Here is a 19,879-nt window from a genome sequence, read left to right on the forward strand (position 1 = left end):
TCAGATGTCAAGGAAATAAACAACTATCTGACTTTTAGAAGACATCTGAAGACAGCCCTGTTTAGGGAGGTTTTTACTGTTTGATGTTTCATTGTATTTTTAATACTTTGTTGGAAAGCGGCAGCCACAAACCGGCAGCCACAAACCGGCAGCTACCACTGGAAAGGCCTGTTCTTGTGCTGCCGCCCTCCGGACCCGAGAACTGAAATGTTGGTGCTAGTTTGTTGTGGAGTGATTTGGATTAACGCTTCTCCCCCAATCTTTCTCTTCTCAATCCCCACCCCACCCCCAGATGTCTCCCGGACCACCTCCACGCCCTCCACGCCGAGTAGCGAGGCCCTGACACCGCTGCAGATGTCCCCGGCGGTGACGCCCGACTGCCAGGCCGGCCTCCCCATGGACCCCACCCTCTGTGGCAAAGTCGTTCCGGCTTTCCTGCCGGCGAAGAAAGAGGACCGCCCCCAGCCCGAAGGAGCCAGCTGCGACACGGCCGTGGGCAACGCCGCGACCGGCCTGGTGGCCCTCAGCGAGTGTGGGCAGGTCGTGATGGAGCAGGCCCCGAAAGCCACCAAGGTGGCGCCCAAAGGTCACGGGGAGCCTCCGTCGGGCATGGACATGCTGGACACCCGCATAGTGATGGGGGAGGAGACGCAATGCCTCAGCAAGGATGAGGAAGGTGGGGAAGGGGCTGCCGCTGCGCCACTCCAACGGGGCACCTTGGAGGCCAGCTCTGAGGAGGAGGAAACGAGCGACGTGGAGGATCAGGACCTGGTTGGCCTCCAGGCAAGGCCTCCCCACCAGACCCCAAAAGACTTGGCCAGCCGGCAAGCTGGCATGACCCTCCCCGGCCTCCGGAATCCACAGGAGGCCGAGAGGGCAGCCATGCCACCTCCACTCTCTCAGGGCGAACATTTGGCGGACCTGCCTTCCCTGCCTCCTGCGCTCACCAAAGACCTCTCTGTAGAGCCTGCCGAGGCCCAGCCCCTGCCTGGCAAGCACACCTGTGGCCTGGACCCAGAACTATACTTCACGGCGCCCTCGACCCCCATCAAGACTGTGTTTTCCCACCTCAGGCACCACCCCTTCTCCAAAGAGAGCCTCAGCGAGGAGCAGAACGACACAGACAACGAAGGCCTCTGCTCCCCACCCACCTCCCCCTCAGGGTCCTACATCACGGCCGAGGGAGGCAGCTGGGCCTCTTCGGGTACCGCCAGCACTTCCCCGTCTTGCTCTCCCAACCTGATAGCAGAGTTGGAAGCCATGGAGGCCCCGTCGGTGGATGGCGAGGAGTTTCTCTTGGAGGCGGCGGACGGCCGCCCGAGGCTTCCCCGGGGACCCAGCCTGTCTCCCGACTTGGAGGGGGAGTTTGCTTTCCAGACCCTCTCCTCCAGCACTTTAGTCCACTCGTCGTTCCCCGAGGACGAGGACGACGGGCAGACGACCCCGGAGGAAGATGGTGGCGACTGGGGCGCCGAAGTCGCTACCTCGAGGCTGGGCCCTCAGAGGTTTGAGCAAGCGCCTCCATCTTGGCCCGAGAGCAGAGAGGACTCTGGGGATGAAGCGGATCTGAGCCGCGAGCTTTCCAAGGCAGAGGCCCCACCTGCCTACGAAGCGGGAGCCGGAGACTCTGCAGAGTTTGGGGGATCGAAGCCCTGCCTCTTGCCCGGTTCACTCGCTGCCTTCCCTTCTGGGACGGACTCCTCCGAGGCGGATGTGCCCGGCCGGCCGCAGGCCGAGACGGCGGCTTCCGCCCCAGACGACGGTGTGGACGGCGCTGACAGTGACCAGATGATTTCTGCTTTGCTCCTGCCTTTCCGTGGGAGCCTCATATTCGAAGCGGAGTCCATGGAGATCACCCTGTTCCCCCAAGGGGAGTCGGTGGGAAACGACGGCCTCTACGGCGTGGAGGATGACGACAGCACTTCGGCCTCCTTCCTGCACTCTCTCTCGGAAACCTCCATCAACGAAGGCGTGGACGAGTCCTTTGCTTACCAGGACGACACCTCCCAGTCCTCAGACTCGGCCTCCTACAACGGGGAGGACGATGAACGGCTCTACAGCATTGAGCAGTATGCCGTGGTGGCGGAAGCTGCCGTCGCCCCTGCTCAGGAAGCGGCCGAGCCTCCAAAGGAAGACACGGAGCCTGCGCTGTCCCGCTCGGGCAGCGAGAGCGAGATGGAGACCTCATCCGACGCTTACAACACAGACGAGGAAGAGACGGCTTCTGCCAGGGACGATGGGCACCCAAGGGCCGAAAAGGAGGAGCAGGAGGAGAGGGGCTTCTCCCTGGAGAAGGATGGAGATGAAGAGATACCCCAGGAGGACCGAATCAAAGTTTCACTCCCCACCGAAGAAGCAGAGGCCTCCAGGTTGCAGGTTGTGCCTAGAGCTCCCGGCGATTCCTCAGAATGTTCTGGAAGCAGCAGTAGTTCCCCTACCGGTCAAGGATGGGGGTCTCCTATGGAGCAGGGGCCCACAGCTCTTTTTAGAGGGGTGGGTCGTGGAACTGGATGTCAAGTGGGAGAAGAGCCTTCAAGAGAAAGGGCCTCCCCGGAGCGCCAGTCGCTCTCAGGTGGGCAAGAGGCTGCTGAGGTAAACGTTCCTGATCCTGGAGAATGCCTCATTGCTTGCTTTGATACAGATGAGGAAGCCGATGCCTTGCCGCCTCTGGACAACTCGTTGGAGGGGCCTCGGCCTGTGGGACAAACGGCTGCAGAGTGGATAGACCAGGTGTATGCAGGCCCCGCCATACCCTTGGGATGGATCCCAAAGCCGTATCCCGTGCCGTTTGCGGAGATGGCGACGGCAGACGTCAACGACTCGTCTTCTTTTGACATCAATGCCAGGCTAAAGGAGTCAGAGGAGCGGCTTCTGGAGCTGCTTGACCAAGATGGCGCCTCGGGGGGAGGTTTGACCGAAGCAGGGAGGCCTAACGGAGGGGTGTTTGACGTTGAGCCAGAGAAGGAGGAGCCTCCGTTTGTGTCCCTCCTTGGATCCTGTGAGGCGGCCATCTTGGAGCAGCCTGAAGCGACTCGAGCCGACAACGAGCCGACAGCGGAGTGCCTTATTGCCTGCTTTGAGTCGGAGGACGAGCTCGAGGAGGCCTCGTCCCTTGACCAGATGAACAACAACGAGGACCATGTGGTGGCCATCTTTTCTGAGGCAAAACCTGATTCTCGGCCCCTGCTGGGACCAAACGGCACGGAACAGAACACTGCTACCGTGGACAGTGAGGTCACCTTGTTGGCGGCAGCCACACCTCTGCCCCCCACAGATGTGGAAGAGCGTGCTGAAGTCTGCGGGATGCCAAGAGACTTGTCTGGGCTGGAGGTGGAGGCCTCCACAGGCCCTCTTGCCAGTGTGGCGATAGGAGACGGCGCAGCCCATCTCAGGCTGTGCTTGGAGACTGGCGAGGCCAAAGACCTGAGTGTGAGGGAGCCTCAGCCCAGTGAGAGCCACCATGAGCCCATCCTGGTAGAAACAGGCAGCCATCTTGAGGGAGCCGGAGAGGACGCCAAGGGCAAAGGTCAACTAGGGGAAGAAGAGGCTTCAGTGGTAGAGGAAGCCACTGGGGCAATGGAGGAGCAAGGGCTATTGGACGAAGTTGATGCTGGCCAGGACTGGGGAAGTCCGTCTGAGGGAGAAGAGGATGCTATTTCTGACGAAAACAGCAGAGCAGACTCTGTCGCTGAGATCCCGGCAGGAGAAGGTGCTGTTTGGCCAGGAGGCGGGCTTCAAGCTCAGCACTTAAGCACGGTTCCTGTGCGACTGTGTGGATCAGAGGCTGTCTCATTCCAGGATCCTGGCGCTCAGCCTAGCCTGAGAGACAGCAACATGAATTTGGCGCAGATTCAGAGTCAAGGGAAAGCTCCTGCTCCTGCCCCTGCCAGCAGTGAGACCACAGATGGCCCAGCATTGGTGGCAAGCTCGGACAAGAATCCAGGACAGAAAGAAGAGAACGAGCTCATGGTTCCTGCAGCCTTTGAGCAGGTTGTTGGCCAGGAAGGCTGCCCTCAGCCAGCGGGTGGTAAAGACCGGCCACAGCTTGGTGGGGTACAGATTCTGGAACCCCAGGCAGCGACCAAAGACACCAAGCTGGCTGTCCAACGGGGGCCTGAGGCTCAGAGGAACAGAGGATGTATGGAGGCGGTTCCATCTCTGCCTCCTTTGGACGATCAGCATCCTTTGGACACCAAAGCTCAGGTGGGAAAAGCTGCCCCAGGAACTTCTACGGCAGGGGACGCAGTTGCAGCGCCTTCCACAGGCAGGGTCGAGGGCCTACCCAGGCAACCCTTGCAGGTGCCAAAGAAGACCTTTGCTCAAGCTCTGCTTCAGGGTCTCCAACCGCCTGCTTTGGACGCTGAACCTTCTGTGCAGGAAAAGGACCTGAATACCAGTCTCTCTTCCCCGGAGTTGGCAGAGGTCTCCATGCCCAACTCGGAGGCAGACAGCAGCTTCTTCACGGCAGCTGAGGATATCTCTGGTGGGACCCTTGTGCTGACTTCATCCCCTGGCTCTGAGAGGGAAGGGCTGAGCACCCCTGAGCAGGCATGGGGCAGCCCGGCCGAGGATGTGGAGAAGAGCCCTTCTCCTCTTCCACAAGAACAGCTGGCAGCCGTTTCTGAGCTGGAACATCGAGTGGTCGAGACTGAAGATACTAAGGTTGAACCCTTGGCTGAGCCATTGAAGAGCCCGCCAGCAGAGGGACCTTCCCGGCAGAGCATGGCGTTGTGTCTGCATTCCTCTGCTCTTAACCAGCCGCCTTCTCCATCCGGCGCCCGACCAAGGGATGCGTCACCCGTGCTTTGTAAAAGCCAGCACCTCTTCTTTGCTTCTGAAGAGGAGATCTATTTGTCTGAGCCTGAAGATGCCCAGCACAACCTTTCCAGTGGAAATGCAGAAACAGATCGTGTTGGTGCTGCAGAGTCGCCGGGAACCAGGAGGACTGGTGCAGCCCCGGATGATTCTGAAGCCATTGCTGCAGCGAGGCCGTCTCCCGCCCCCAGCCAGCCTGCGCTTCCTGGTGCCTTGTGGCAGAATGCCTCGTTGGTTGCAGAGCCTCCAGAGGTCACTGCAGACCAGCAGCAGATCACCGACATGTTGCGGGGCTCCTTTGGCAACCTCCGGGAGCAGGGCTTGGGAGCTGCCCGTCTGGTGAGCAGCCTGCTGGTAGCCGAAGCACAAAGCCTTCTCGGCAGCCTTAAGGAAGACGTCTTGGAGTACTCAGACTTGTCAGAATTGAAGCATGAGTTGGAGCCTCGAGCCACTTGCAATGTTGCTGGAGACGGCGGCAGTCAAGACCAAGACGCCGGCCAACCTTGCGAGGAGCTCGGCGGCCGACTGGAGATGGAGAGGGTTGCAGTTCCACCAGATGTGGTTGTTCCCCCTCGTTCAGAGGAGGTGGAGACGGGGGCTGGGCCGCTGCCGAGTTCCGCGTTGGAAGGAGTGGATCAGCCTGCCAAGGAGGCCGTCTTTGCACCCGGTGAAAGCAAAGGGCAGACATCTGAGAGCATCGACAGAACTCCACCTCAGAGCTTGCAAGCCGAGCCGCCGATCCAGAGTCCGGAAGCTGACGGGTCAACTGAAGAGATTCCAGAAACGACGAGACTAGAGGGCGCCACAGCAGAGGAGGTTGGCCACCCAAAAGAGGAAGATCAGAGTGAAGAAGGACCATTTCCTTCAAGTGCTTTTGCTGAAAGCACAAAACTCCTGGTCCCGGAAGCCGGTTTGCTGAGTGTAGAGACCTCCTCTCCTCTATCGCAGACCCTGCCGGCCTCTGAAGGACCAGCTCAAGAGTCCCTGGCTGTTTCTTTGCAGGCTGAGCCGTTGCCTACCTGGGAGGAGGAGGCTCCTCTTTCTCCACCTCCGTCTCCACCTTCTGAACCCCAAGAAGTGCCTCCTGTTTCTCCCTCGCCGCTGCCTCCCTCCGAGGGCCACTTCCACGGCCCCTCGGCTGCTTCGTGGCTTCCTGCTTCGACAGCCAGGTCTGACGAGGAACAAGCTCCTTCCAAAGAGGACCCGATCCTCCTCCGGGACTGCAGGAAGCTTCCTGCGGAAGGTGAGCTTTCATTTCCCCGTCTCTCCCATACAGATAACGGGAGGATGAGGGTTGATTTTATTTACCTATTTCATAAAATTTGCACACCGCTGGTTGTAGAAACACCCACACCCTGAACGCAGCGTACGGAAAAGAGAAACACAGTAAACGTATCAATAAGAAAAACGAACAGTAATTTAAAACTTTCAAAAAGTTAAAATAGCAATAGACGAAAACCAGGGGTTAAAACTTGCGTCAAATGTCAGAGGAAATTGATAACTTATCTTAAAGACCATTGTAAACAGTGAAAATCGTTAGTAGGATTGGAATATGACTTGTAGTTTAAGGGTGAATTCTGGACACAATTGAGATGTAATAGATTTGCACCATAATAAAAGATGCAGGAGGAAATGATTAATAATAGGACCCACAAAGAGGAGGTTGGGAGTCCAGGAGATTCCTTGGAATCTTGTTTATATTTGCATCAAATGTCTAAACATCTGAACAGGCTTGCTTATTATTATTATTATTGTTATTGTTATTATTAACAATAATAACTTTGTATCCCACACTTCCACCCAAAGTTGCCTAGGCAACCAATAAGAAAACAGCAAGCAATAAAAACAAAATGTTTTAAAATAGCCGCAACTAAGAACTTTTAGGTTGCCAGGCATCATCTATGTCCGACATCAAATGCCTGGGTGAACAGGAATGTTTTAACTTCCTCCTGTTTGTGAGTGATTCCCCAAACAGGGAGCCACCACCAAGCAGGCCCTGCCACAGGGCAATACCGGTTTTTCAGGTATTTGAGGCCTGAGTCGTTGAGGTCTTGACACACCAGTAGGAGTGTGAGATCTTCCAAATAGACTTCCATATTTTGTTTTCCTTGGTTCACACACCCAGCACTGCCATGAAACTAGATCCAGGCACCCTTCAAGTTTCCCACAATGCATTGCTGCTGGGCATTGTGGGAAATTGAACTCTAGCCGGCTGCCCACTTCAGCTGGGTAACCCTGCCAGGACACAATGGCCAAGGAGATGGCTGACCAGAAGACCCTCTCCTTGGGAGCCTCTCAACCCTGGGCTACCTCTGATCCAAGAAGAAACAAGGTCTTTAAGCCCAACATGCTGCGATTTTGGGGATCCAAATCTGCTTTCCCCAACCTGGTGCCCCCCAGATGTTCTGGACTATGACTCCCATCAGCAACGCTGGCTGGAGTTGTCGGGCAAAACAATTGTTTTGGTGCCAGGTTGGGTGAAGCTGTTTGGGAGTAATTGGCTTCCAACTGGCAAGGGAAAGCAAACCCCCCACCAAAAAAAAAATCCCCTTCCATAACCTACTTCTCTCTCCAGCCGTGGAGAGCGCCAGGCCTGCCAGGCCCTGCCGAGACGACCAGCCTCCCGGCAGCAAAGATTCCAGGGGCCGGAACCGGTTGCCTGGCAACAAGGACGCCCGAGAAAAGGACTCCGTCTCTGCAGGGGAGAAGCGAGGCGATCGGGGGCCCGTGCAGCTGGAGTCGAGCTCCTCCAGCGAGCGGGAGCTGCTGTACCGCTGCCCGGAGATCGAGAGCCTGAGGGAAGCGACTGGGATGATGCTCCTGGAGGAGAAGAAGGCCTTGGCGGGGAAGAGGCCCCACGAGGCCAACCACAAAGGTGAGCCACCCCCGTTGGCCTTCCAGGGTTTGGTCCCGAGGTGTGTGGATGGAGGTGGTGGCAAACTCCCCAGCCCTGACCCTGGGGCTCTGCCCCAATGGGGGTATCACCCCACCTACTATTAAGCCTCTGGTACGGCTGCCTTTGCCAGCCCTCCCTTGCCCAGCAGTGGTGCTTCTGGATGGAGAACAGATTGGCTGTTGGGCAGTGGAATTTGCTACCAAGGAGTGTAGTGGAGTCTTCTTCTTTGGAGGTCTTTAAGCAGAGGCTTGACAGGCATATGTCAAGAATGCTTTGATGGTGTTTCCTGCTTGGCAGGGGGTTGGACTGGATGGCCCTTGTGGTCTCTTCCAACTCTATGATTCTATGATTCTATGGCTCTCACCAGTCTCCAGGTGGAAACGGCAAATGCCGTGCCGGCAATGTTAGAAATTAGCCAGGTGCCGGGCGCGTTTTGCTACTGGTGTGGAGATCTCTGGATGTCATATTGGCGACTGGCATCTCCACCCAGCTTGCCCCTCCAGCTTTCTTAAGCAGGTCAGCAGAAGAGCTCATTTATTGCCTTTTTCTCCAACCCTTTTCTCCAAGGAGTTCACCACCCTCCTCAATTAATCCCGACAACGACCCTGTGAGGTAGGTGAAGAGGCGGCGACTGACTCCAAGGTCGCCCCGGGAGCTTCAGGACCGAGTGGGGATTTGAACCCTGATCTCCCAGGTCCTAGTCCAACACTCTAACCCAGGCATGTCAAACCTGCAGCCCTCCAGATGTTTTGGACTACAATTCCCATCTTCCCCAACCACTGGTCCTGCTAGCTAGGGATCATGGGAGTTGTAGGCCAAAACATCTGGAGGGCCGCAGGTTTGACATGCCTGCTCTAACCCATGCATAGGCAGCCTTGGCTCTCCAGATGTTTTGGAACTACAACTCCCATGATCCCTAGCTAACAGGGCCACCAGTGGTCAGGGACCATGGGAGTTGTAGTTCCAAAACATCTGGAGAGCCAAGGTTGCCTATGCCTACTCTAACCACTACACCCCGCTGGCTTCCTAGAGTATTTTTGCTATGGGGCAGCTCTATAAATTGAGCAGGTAGATAAATAATGGGGAAGCCAAATGTCCCTTAGAGAAGGTCCTGTAATATTTTCCTTGAAGCTTGAATTAATTTTATTCTGGCTTTTTTTATTGGATGTTTTCACGTGTTGAAAACTGCTTTGAGATTATTATAGCATGCAAAATAAAACCTTGAAAGACACAACGGACTGGAGTGTCTTTATTTGGGAGTAGCCGCAACAACTCCCTGACAGGGGTTTAATAATAATAATAATAATAATAATAATAATAATAATAATAATAATAATAATGTTGTTGTGGCTCGGGAAACCCAGCCAGATGGGCGGGGTTTAAATAATAAATAATAAATAAATAAATTGTTGTTGTTGTTGTTGTTGTTGTTGTTGTTGTTGTTGTTGTTGTTATGGATACCTCCAGACTGAGAGGCAAAGGAAAATCAGTTTTATAAATGGTCTCTTTATCTGGGACACGGAGAGGTTCCTTTCACTCGCTTCCTCTCTCTTTCTTCCAGGGTCCTCAAATGACTCAGAAAGCAACGAAGGGTCCCTACCTGAACTGGAAGAAGCAGAGGGTTCAGGACCAAGGACAGCTCAGACACAGGTGCTTTGTTTGCGGGGAAGGTGGCTTGATTTGTAGGAAGCAGAGATTGCAGGCTCCTGAAAAACTTCCGGCCTCAGGGAGTTTGTGGGGGGCAGATATCTTAATCGCCCCCCCCCTCAATGGGTGGGCTGAGCTTTCAGCAGATCACCTAGAGATCTCACCAGTAGATCTTTCCATACACCTTCTGGCCAACTCTGGGCTAAAAGATGTTTCTTGAACCTGGCACAGCCTGGGGGCTGCGCAGCAGCGAGGCTCCTCTGAGCATGTGCAAACGACGCTGCAATGAGAAAGCAACTAGCGGCAGATCTGAATCGCCTAGCAAGGGAGATCGGGAGATTTTTCTGGGTGTTTGTGAGGCTTGTAAAACTTGAGTGCTGGTGAACTGAAACGATGCGAACGCATAAGGACAGGCTCATTAAGTTGTATTGGAGGAAATACGATTTAAAATGATGATTAATGATAATGGAAGATTAACGCCATTTGATTAATTAGGAAAATGGGTAAAAGTCTCAGCAAGGATTGAACATGCACAGTCGGTGGAAATAGCAAATGGATGGGGACGTATTAGAAATTAAGAAAAAGCATTTTACTGTGTGCAGGAAAGAAGGGAGGGAAAAGAAACGTATTGAAAGGGGGGGGGCGAAAAGTCAGCTTTTAAATTGGTGTTAAATTTGAATCAATTCGTTTAAAATTAGGAAAACTAATGAAACTTAATTGGCAAAGTACACTGCAATGTGTTGACTTATTGGGGCCTGGCAAAGCCAGCCACTGTAAACCATGTTTAGAACTGAAACCATGTTTACTGCTATGTAAACCATGTTTACAACTGAAACCATGTTTCTGCTATGTAAACCATGTTTACAACTGAAACCATGTTTACTGTTATGTAAACCATGTTTAGAACTGAAACCATGTTTACTGCTATGTAAACCATGTTTAGAACTGAAACCATGTTTCTGCTATGTAAACCATATTTAGAACTGAAACCATGTTTACTGCTATGTAAACCATGTTTAGAATTGTAGAGTTGGAAGGGACCCAAAGGATCCCCAATTACCTGCAGTGTAGGAGCCACAACTAAAGAATCAGTATGGGTGTTTTAACGTCCCACTTGCATCTTCCAGGCGCAACTAACACACTCCTTGGGAACTGGTGAAGAATCCATTAGCAGAGCAAAACAGAGCAGAAGCGAGAAAAAAGCACGAAAGGTCAGTAGAGAATCGGGCAGGGAGGGTCTGGGGGGCAGGAAGAGCGGACAAGCAGAAACTTTTCTCAACTCTGTAATTCCCTGAATGGTCTACTGAGGCATGTGGCATCCCGTGAGAGGTAACTGGTGTCTACAGTACAGTGGTACCTTGGTTCTCAAACTTAATCCGTTCCGGAAGTCCATTCCAAAACCAAAGTGTTCCAAAACCAAGGCACGCTTTCCCATAGAAAGTGATGCAAAATGGATTAATCCAGGCACCCCCAAACTTCAGCCCTCCAGATATTTTGGGCTACAGTTCCCATCTTCCCCAACCACTGGCCCTGTTAGCTAAGGATCATGGGAGTTGTAGGCCAAAACATCTGGAGGGCCGCAGTTTGGGGATGTCTGGATTAATCCGTTCTAGAATTTTAAAAACAACCCCTAAAGCAGAAGTTTAACATGAATTTTACTATCTAACGAGACCATTGATCCATAAAATGAAGGCAATAAACAATGTACTGCAGTCACACAATCTCACTAGCTGAACTGGGTTCCACGCAGTCACAAAAACAAAAACGCAAAATAAATAGCAAAAACAGACTGATCGCAGCATAACACTCAAAGCGGAGGCCGTTCGGCTTCTGAAAAAAGTCCGGAAACCGGAACACTTACTTCAAGGTTCGCTTAAAAAAGCGACGAAACACCAGACATTGAAAACTTCCCTAAACAGGGCTGCCTTCACATGTATTCTAAAAGTCAGATAGTTGTTTATTTCCTTGACATCTGATGAGAGTGCGTTCCACAGGGCGGGCACCACCACCGAGAAGGCCCTCTGCCTGGTTCCCTGTAACTTCGCTTCTCGCAGGGAAGGAACCGCCAGAAAGCCCTCAGTGCTGGACCTCGGTGTCCGAGCTGAATGATGTGGGGTTATTACTGGGCCGAGGCTGTTTAGGGCTTGAAAGGTCAGCACCAACACCTTGAATTGTGCTCGGAAACGTACTGGGAGCCAATGCAGATCTCTCAGGACCGGTGTTATACGGTCTCGGCGGCTGCTCCCAGTCACCAGTCTAGCTGCCACGTTCTGGATTAGTTGCAGTTTCCGGGTCACCTTGAAAGGTAGCCCCACGTAGAGCGCATTGCAGAAGTCCAAGCGGGAGATAACCAGAGCATGCACCACTCTGGTGAGAAATGGGCAGGAGGGTCTCAGCCTGCGTACCAGATGGAGCTGGTAGACTCTGCATACCAGATGGAGGCCTGGACACAGAACTGACCTGCGCCTCCATGGATAGCTCTGAGTCCAAAATGACTCCCAGGCTGCACACCTGGTCCTTCAGGCATTTGGCCAAGGCATTGCCAGTTGCTGACCAGTGTTGTTCAACCTGGCTGCAACCCAGATGAATATTCCCTGGGGGGGAATCAGAAGGGGCCCCCACCTGACATCAATCCTTGAAGCCCTAGCTGAGGCTGCCCTGAGACCAAGGAAAGGGGCTGGACTAGGGTTTGAATAAGGCTGCCTGTGTTCGTCACTGGCTTGGGGATTATCCCTGCTTCTGACACCTAACAGAGCGCAGCCCCTCGCTCTCCAAGGCTGGCCAGGAAGGGCGTAGGGAGGCCATGGGGCTTGGCCATGATATGCCCCGGTCAGAAAGGAGGTCACGCACGTGGGGACTGTCGCACGGTCAGGGTTTTCCTGGAAGTTTGCCTCTAGCCAGAGAGATTAAACGTCCGGTTCTCCTCTCGCCCGCCCAATGTCGTAGGGATTCCAGAGCAGCACTGACCGAGTCAAGTTCCCTTTAAAAATAAAATTAAGAAATCTGTTTGCTTAGAGGCTTTGGAAGGAATTAATAGGCATTCTTGGCTGCTCGTTAAGAAGAATCTCTTCTTAACTGGTTCCAAAGACAGGAAGCGCCTTTCCTCAGCTAATTAGCGCTTGGGAGAGGCTTGCTTGAGACAGAGAGAAAACTCTCCTGCAGAATTCAGGCGGTCCCATGTGCGTCCCAAGGACTCGCTATAATGGGGTTTGCATAGGGCTGCCTTTGAAAAGTGCTCAGAAACTTCAACTCAGGACTGCAATACCCCAAGGACCGCCTCTTCCCATATGAACCTATCCGGATCCTGAGATCATCTTCTGAGGCCCTCCTTCTTGTGCCTCCTCCTTGAGAGGTTCGGAGGGCGGCAACATGAGAACGGGGCCTTCTCTGCAGCGGCTCCCCATCTGTGGAATTCTCTCTCCAGGGAAGTTCGCCTGGCGCCTTCATTATACACCTTTAGGCACCAGGCAAAAACGTTCCTTTTAAACCAGGCCTTTGGTTGATCTTATTGACATCCAACACCCTTTTAGAATGTGGCTTTTGGGGGGGGGGTTATTGCTTTTGGTTTGATTTTATATGTTGTAGTCTTGTTATGAACCACCCTGAGACCTCCGGGTGTAGGGAGGTGTATAAGTTGAAATAATAATAATAATAATAATAATAATAATAATAATAATAATAATAACAACTGGGCCAAAGATTGCTGAGTGGAGCTGGTCATAGGAAGCAGATGGCTCCCTTGCTCAGGCATGCGAACTCAAAGAGGCCAAGGTGTCTTTGATCCCCCCTCAATGTTGTCTGGGGACTGACACAGCCTGCAGCGAAGTTGCACCGACCTGCATGGCGTCAGGAGATGCGCACCATCCCCTCCCCCCTCAATCTTGGGGGCAACCCAGTGCCTCTGCCCATGTTGGAACAGCTCCAATGGCTAGCAATCTGTTTCCAGGCACAATTCAAAATGTTGGTTATCTGAGAATTTTGAAGTGTCAGGCATAGCTCTAGTGGCTTTAGCCCAAACGTAGCAGAGTTTTCCTGCACAGCGCAGAAGCTAGTTGAGGTGGAAATGACTAGTCGGCTAGACGCACAATAACTATTTACAGGATTTATTAAAAGAAAATAAAACCAGCAGAGTTTCTGCATACAAAGCAAAGCAAAATAAATCCTCTCTGTCTCTGTCTCTCCAACCATACGCAGCACTCCTACTCCTAACACCCAACAAGGAACAACTGTGCTAGCATTCCTAGATAACAGAGTTCAGTGCTGGTCATTAACCAATCAGAGAGTAGTTTCCAGGCCAGGCAGACCTTGGCTTTCTGCCAAGAGTAAATTGACACTGCCGTGAGTTAATTGTGTGAAGCAAGAATCTGTAAGTTTCCCATGAGAACCAATTAACAGAAACTGAACCTGTAAAACCCATCATGGCTTAGATCCAAGCTATCAGAAAGACCGTATTCCCTCATATGAACCTGCCCGGGCTGTGAGATCTTCAGGGGGAGGCCCTTCTCTCAGTCCCACCACCCTCAAGGGCACACTTGGGGGGACCCGGGACAGGGCCTTTTCAGTGGTGGCTGCTCCCAGACTCCGGAACTCCCTTCCTGGAGAAGCCAGACTCGACAGGTGAAGACCTTCTTGTTAGCCCACAGGCATTGGGGAACTGACTGCATTTAAGGAAAGGGCTAGTGCTGTGATTCTTCTGTCGTCATGATCTGTATGTTTTGATAGATCTCGTATAAAATTTCCCCTGCGTGGAGATGGCAAGGCCTGCAGCTCATTGGCTAACTCGGCTGGAGCTGATGGGTATTGTAGTCCAAAAACATCTGGATGGCATCAGTTCGGCAAAGGCTGGGCTAACTAAGAAGTAGTAAAACTATAAATAAATAAATTTAGGCGCCAGAAAGAGTACAGCAAAGGCTTTTGCCTGACATCAATAGGCAGGGAGTTCCAAAGAGTAGGTGGGGACACATGAAAAGATCAAGTTCTTACAAATGCCGAAAGAGTATTATGAGCATCTGTAACGGTGCAAGTTCCGCAGATGGAGGCGGCCCCCAAACTTTTCACATCTTTAAACTTTGGGGCTCTCCTGCGTTGATCACATCCCTCTTGTGCCGGGGGTTCTGTCATTTTTGGCTAAGGAATGGCACTCTTCTCTCTGAATTGGAAATGGTGGGAATTCCTTCAGTTGACTCAGGAAATAACTTTTGAAACCAGGTAATCCCACCTTAGGACTCCGCTTATCAGCCAGAGTCCTGTCTCTCCCTGTCTTCTGAGCATGGCTTTATTCCAACCTTTCTGCTCAGTGGTTGCCATCCCCTTGTCTCCCTCCTCTCCCTCCAGGCCATGTCGAAGCTGGGTCTGCGGCAAATCCACGGCGTCACCAGGATCACGATCCGCAAGTCGAAGAACATCTTGTTTGTGATCACCAAGCCGGACGTCTTCAAAAGCCCTGCCTCGGACATCTACATTGTCTTTGGAGAGGCCAAGGTGAGGAGTGGGTGGTCTCCCAGGGGTTGGCAAGGGCTTCTGAATCCAGTTAGGAATCATAGGGATACCCAAGGGTCATCTAGTCCAACCCCCTGCAATGGTTGGAGGATCGGGCTGCTGTGTGCCTGGCTCACTGTCCTTCCCTGCCTGCCTGCTGCCAGGAGTCTCTGGGCTCTGGTCCCCAGCGCCGACAGAGGCTCTGTCTCCCTGTCTCATGCTCCCGAGTCTCCAGGCTGTTCAAGGCGTCGTGTTGGCGGCTTGCCGGCTCCGGGCACTGGCAACCCACGCTACACCACTGGAGGGTGGAAGACAGAGACACACACAAAGAGAGAGAACTCTGCCCTCTCAACACCTTTCCACACCCTCAGCTTCAGCCGCCTGAGACAGCTGCCTCACTGTGCCTCATGCTAGGGCCGGAGTTGTTCGGGGAATACTTTCGCCTCTCGGGGTAACCAAATGGGTGTCGTGAGCTAGGCAGGGAACCCAGAGTCTGCGTGATGCCTTTCCCCCAGGTCTCTTGTGCACGTCCAGAGTGGCGAAAGGACTCGGGGTGTGCCCTCATCGTATTTATTCCCACGCCCTCTTGTCTTCTGCAGATCGAAGACCTCTCTCAGCAGGTACACAAAGCTGCCGCAGAGAAGTTCAAGGTCCCCATGGAGCACTCGCCCTTGATCACTGAAGCGGCTCCCACCCTCACGATCAAGGAGGAGAGCGAGGAGGAAGAGGAGGTACGGTGGTCTGGTGCAAGGCAGCAAGCCAGGAACGAGATCTCGGGGTCATAAAATAGGGCTGGATGAGCTGGCGTTTAAAAAGGCAGGTTCCATGCTAGTAGGGATCACGAGGAAAGGAATCGGAAATAATACTGCCGATATGATGCCGGTACACAAAACCCCGGTGCGGCCGCATTTGGGATCCTGTCTACAGTTCTGTTCGCCTCGCCGCAAAAAGGCAGTGTTCGAAATTAGCCAGGCGCATTTTGCACTTGGCTATCCACCACTTGCGACCAAGCGAAGATGCCTGGGCGCCAGGATCCTGCCTGACATCTTCACCATCTGGGGATCCTTGGATCTGGGCTGTTTTCACACAATAATGCCCCATCCTGTAGAATTCTGTCAGTTCTATTTTATCTGCACAATTGGAATGAATTTCAGGAACCAGAGTGCTTTTTGTGGGCAGGAGGAGCAACATTAAGAAATGAAATAGCTCAGTGAGAGACGATCTGCTTTGCGTGCAGGAATCCCCAGGTTCATTCCCCAACATCATTTCCAGGGAGGGCTGCGAGATTATAGTATTATTGTTGTTGTTGTTGTTGTTGTTGTTGTTGTTTGTTACTCATATTATTGTTTATTTAACGTATTTATATCTTGCCTTTCTCCCAAGTTGGGATTCTAGGCGGCTTCCATCATTTAAAATTGGTGTTATAAAATACAAAGGGATAAAAACCGAATGAACCGTGTATTTTAATTATAATTAAAACACACCAGAACGCCTTGAAATCCAGTTTGCCCTGACAGCAAGAGCCAGACTGGGAGCCAGTCTGACCTCTCTTGGGAGGGAATTCCACAATATGGGGGCCACCACAAAAAAGGCTCTCTCTCTCTCTCTCTCTCGGGTCACCCCCAGCCTTGCCTCTGATGCTGGTGGGACCGAGAGAAGGTGAGATCTTGGCACCCAGGCCAGTTCATGTAGGGAGATACTCTCCACCTCAAAACCTTGAGAGCTACTGCCGGTCCGTGTAGTCTATACTGAGTAAGATGGACCAGTGGGCTGACTCATTCCTCTGTTAGGGAGGTAGATAAACACAGGAGCGGATCTGTTGATACCTGGCTGGGATTTTCTGTTTCTAAGTCCTCCTCCTCGTCTCTTCTGGCAGGTTGACGAAACGGGTCTGGAGGTGAGGGATATCGAGCTGGTCATGGCTCAAGCCAATGTGTCTCACCCCAAAGCAGTACGCGCCCTGCGTCACAACAACAACGACATTGTGAACGCCATCATGGTGAGTCTCATGTGCAGGGAAGTGGTGTGTGTGTGTGTGTGAAATCTGCATGTTGAAATCATTGGGTTTGGGGGCCCCGGATGGTGCAAGGTGACAATTCTCTCTGCCTTCACTGCTTCTCCTTTGGGGGTTTTGACCCCCTTGATCCAAAACATGTTCTTAGGTCAGGGTCAGGAATGGTGGGAACTGTTGTCAGGGATTCCTTAGTTGCGCTTCCTGCATTGCACGGGGTTGGACTACATGACCCTCGGGGTCCCTTCCATCTCTGTAATTCTCACCTCTAGGGTGGGCATCTATAGCTGAGAAAGGCCTCACCTCTGGGTGAAAGGGTCTCTGGATCTGGCCAGCAGGTCTGGATCCTCGTCTCCCTCCATCCCCTGCAGGGGCGCCCACCTGTCAATCAGGTGGTGTCACAATCACCTGGACACCAGCTGGTTGTTAGGGCTTGCAAAGCACCATTAGCTGGTTGTTAGGGCTTGCAAAGCACCATGCGGGGCGCCATGCAAACTCCCCGATGAGGCACTGCTGAAATTTGAGACCAAAGTCTGCCGCTGCAGTGAACAGAAATGGCAAGGGCTGCTACTCTGGGGTCACCTGGGCTCTGCACCAAACCCAGCATGAGTCAGAGCAGACCCCATGGCCTTTGATTCCTACTTCAAGTTGAGTTGATTCTTCCCCTACCCCCTGCCTGTTTCTGGTAATATAATTTCGTATACCCCACCCATCTGGGCAAGCCCCCTAAACAGCTGTCTTCTAAAAGTCAGATAGTTGTTCATTTCCTTGACATCTGAAGGGAGGGCGCTCCACAGGGCAGGCGCCACCACCGAGAAGGCCCTCTGCCTGGTTCCCTGTAACCTCACTTCTCGCAGGGAGGGAACCGCCAGAACGCCCATGGGAGATGGACCCCGGTGTCTGGGGAGGAGATGCTCCTTCAGGTCTACTGGGCCGAGGCCGTTTAGGGCTTGAAAGGTCAGCACCAACACTTTGAATTGTGCTCGCAAACGTACTGGGAGCCAATGTAGGTCTTTCAGGACCGGTGTTATGTGGTCCCGGCGGCCGCTCCCAGTCACCAGTCTAGCTGCCGCATTCTGGGTTAGTTGTAGTTTCTGGGTCACCTTCAAAGGTAGCCCCACGTAGAGCGCATTGCAGTAGTCCAAGCGAGAGATAACCAGAGCATGCACCACTCTGGTGAGACAGTCTGCAGGCAGGTAGGGTCTCAGCCTGCGTACCAGATGGAGCTGATAGACAGCTGCCCTGGACACAGAATTGACCTGCACCTCCATGGACAGCTGTGAGTCCAGAATGACTCCCAGGCTGCGCACCTGGTCCTTCAGGGGCACAGTTACCCCATTCAGGACCAGGGAACCCGCCACATCTGCCTGCCTCCTGTCTTGTCAGGATTAAACCTCAATTTCCTCCTTGCTCCTGATGTAGATCTTCACTCACCCCTTCTCTCCAGGGTAGGAGGCATTTGTGGTTTTTGCATCAGGTGCCAACATGTCTCGGGCCAGACCTGTCTCTCTGTGTTCTGCCAAGCCTGGATTATATGGGCGAAGTGTGGGTGGATATTTAGATGCGGGTGATCCTGTGTGTGCGCGCGCATGAATCTGCATCTGCTGGTAGCCCTGCGGCCACAACAAACTGCCACATGGAAGAGCCGTAAATGACAGGGACAGGAAGTGCATGGTCCTCTAGGTGTTGCTTGGCTCCAGCTCCCAGAATGCCTGACCACTGGCTATGCCAGCAACATTTTGAGTGCCAGAGATTTCCCCCCATCCCAGCAGGGGAAGGGTAAGGAATCGAGATGGTCCCCTTTCTGTGGCCAGCTGGTTTCTTAAACAAAGCACTCGCTGTCCTTCATTCAGGGAAGCAGAAGGCACGGTGGGAGTTCAAGGACAAATTCTGGCCAGGCAGAAACCCTCTAGGAGAATGCAGGGCTGGTAATGGGCCTGGTTCTACTCGAACCTGCAGGAATCCTTCAGTACTTTAAATTCGGGGCCAATGGCCTCTATTCTGCTTCAGGCTATTTTGTAATTCTCCTTATTGCCATGGTATGGAGCCGTCAGCGCTGGTGCTAGTTTTATGGGGCCTTGGGACAACACCCCCCCTCCCCTTAGTGAGGTGGCATCCTTAACGGGAACTGCTAAAAAGGAGCAGATACTTTTCTCCTTCCTGCAAAAGGTGTGGGATGCCTTCCGGCTGGGCTGCAATAGCTGACTGTTTCATTAAAAGACTCCAGGTTTTGCACACAAAAATATCCCAAATTCATTTGCTGGTGCCTCCAAGTCCTGGTTTCAAATCCTGCCTGAAACTCCCGAGAGCTGCTGCCAGCCAGTGTGGGTGATACTGAGCTTAGATGTGCGCGTGACCCGATTGTTGTATGCTTGGTTGAGGGGCAGTTAAATGTTTGTGTGTCAGCCAAGCCACCTGGAAAGTATTGTGTGTGACAAGAGCCGTTTAAAATATGTGGCGCTCAATCCAGGACGATCCTATTAACACGAGGATCTGTCCCAACTCAACCCTGCAAAGTGGGGGACGGGACAGGAAGGAAATAGGGATGTTGTTGCAAATACAAAAGTGGCAAAGCCTCTCTCCTTTTCTTTTTGTGCAGGAGCTGACGATGTAGCGACCGGTTGGCAAGCCCACCCAGCCTCTGCCCCACCCCTTCTGTATAGATGCACAGTTAACTCATATCCAATACAGCTGTTGTTTGTTAGGACTGCAAATAATTAGTCCCGACTATTCTGCATTGAAAATGCTGCTCAATAAACGGTATATTCACTTGAACTGCACACAGGTTTCAAGAGTGTCTTCCTTCCGAAGGGGGCAAAGTTGCTTGGGGAACTGCAGTCTGTCTGTTTGTGGTTGTTTTTTTTTTTTTTACATTTTCAGCCTTGCTGGCATTCTCTTCAGAAGAATGGGCAGAATTAGGTCACTTTATTCATACCTCCTCCCCAAAATGCAGTACAGTGGAACCTCGGTTTATGAACACCTCTGTTTACGAACTTTCGGTTTACGAACGCCGCGGAGCCATCTGGAACGGA

The 19,879-nt window shown here is 52.8% G+C and overlaps 1 protein-coding gene across 1 annotated transcript; it reads left to right on the forward strand.

Annotated features, from left to right (window-relative positions):
- Nucleotides 1-766: 766 nt before the first annotated feature.
- Nucleotides 767-19,620, forward strand: LOC118092065 (NAC-alpha domain-containing protein 1). Its single transcript, XM_035129805.2, has 8 exons — nucleotides 767-6,058; nucleotides 7,391-7,690; nucleotides 9,273-9,361; nucleotides 10,486-10,569; nucleotides 14,693-14,839; nucleotides 15,436-15,567; nucleotides 16,713-16,835; nucleotides 19,447-19,620. The coding sequence occupies exons 1-8, from the start codon at nucleotides 835-837 to the stop codon at nucleotides 19,459-19,461; spliced, it is 6,114 nt and encodes a 2,037-aa protein (XP_034985696.2). The 5' UTR covers nucleotides 767-834; the 3' UTR covers nucleotides 19,462-19,620.
- Nucleotides 19,621-19,879: the final 259 nt, after the last annotated feature.

This window comes from Zootoca vivipara, chromosome 12 (genome assembly GCF_963506605.1).
Source record: "Zootoca vivipara chromosome 12, rZooViv1.1, whole genome shotgun sequence".
NCBI classification, from domain to species: domain Eukaryota; kingdom Metazoa; phylum Chordata; class Lepidosauria; order Squamata; family Lacertidae; genus Zootoca; species Zootoca vivipara.

Bases quoted from the DNA above. Each gene is read 5' to 3' on its own strand.
- LOC118092065 (XM_035129805.2), top strand. From the start codon at position 835: ATGACCCTCCCCGGCCTCCGGAATCCACAGGAGGCCGAGAGGGCAGCC. The intron at 7,691-9,272 runs GTGAGCCACCCC...TCTTTCTTCCAG, and splicing joins CCACGAGGCCAACCACAAAG to GGTCCTCAAATGACTCAGAA. The intron at 14,840-15,435 runs GTGAGGAGTGGG...TGTCTTCTGCAG, and splicing joins TTGTCTTTGGAGAGGCCAAG to ATCGAAGACCTCTCTCAGCA.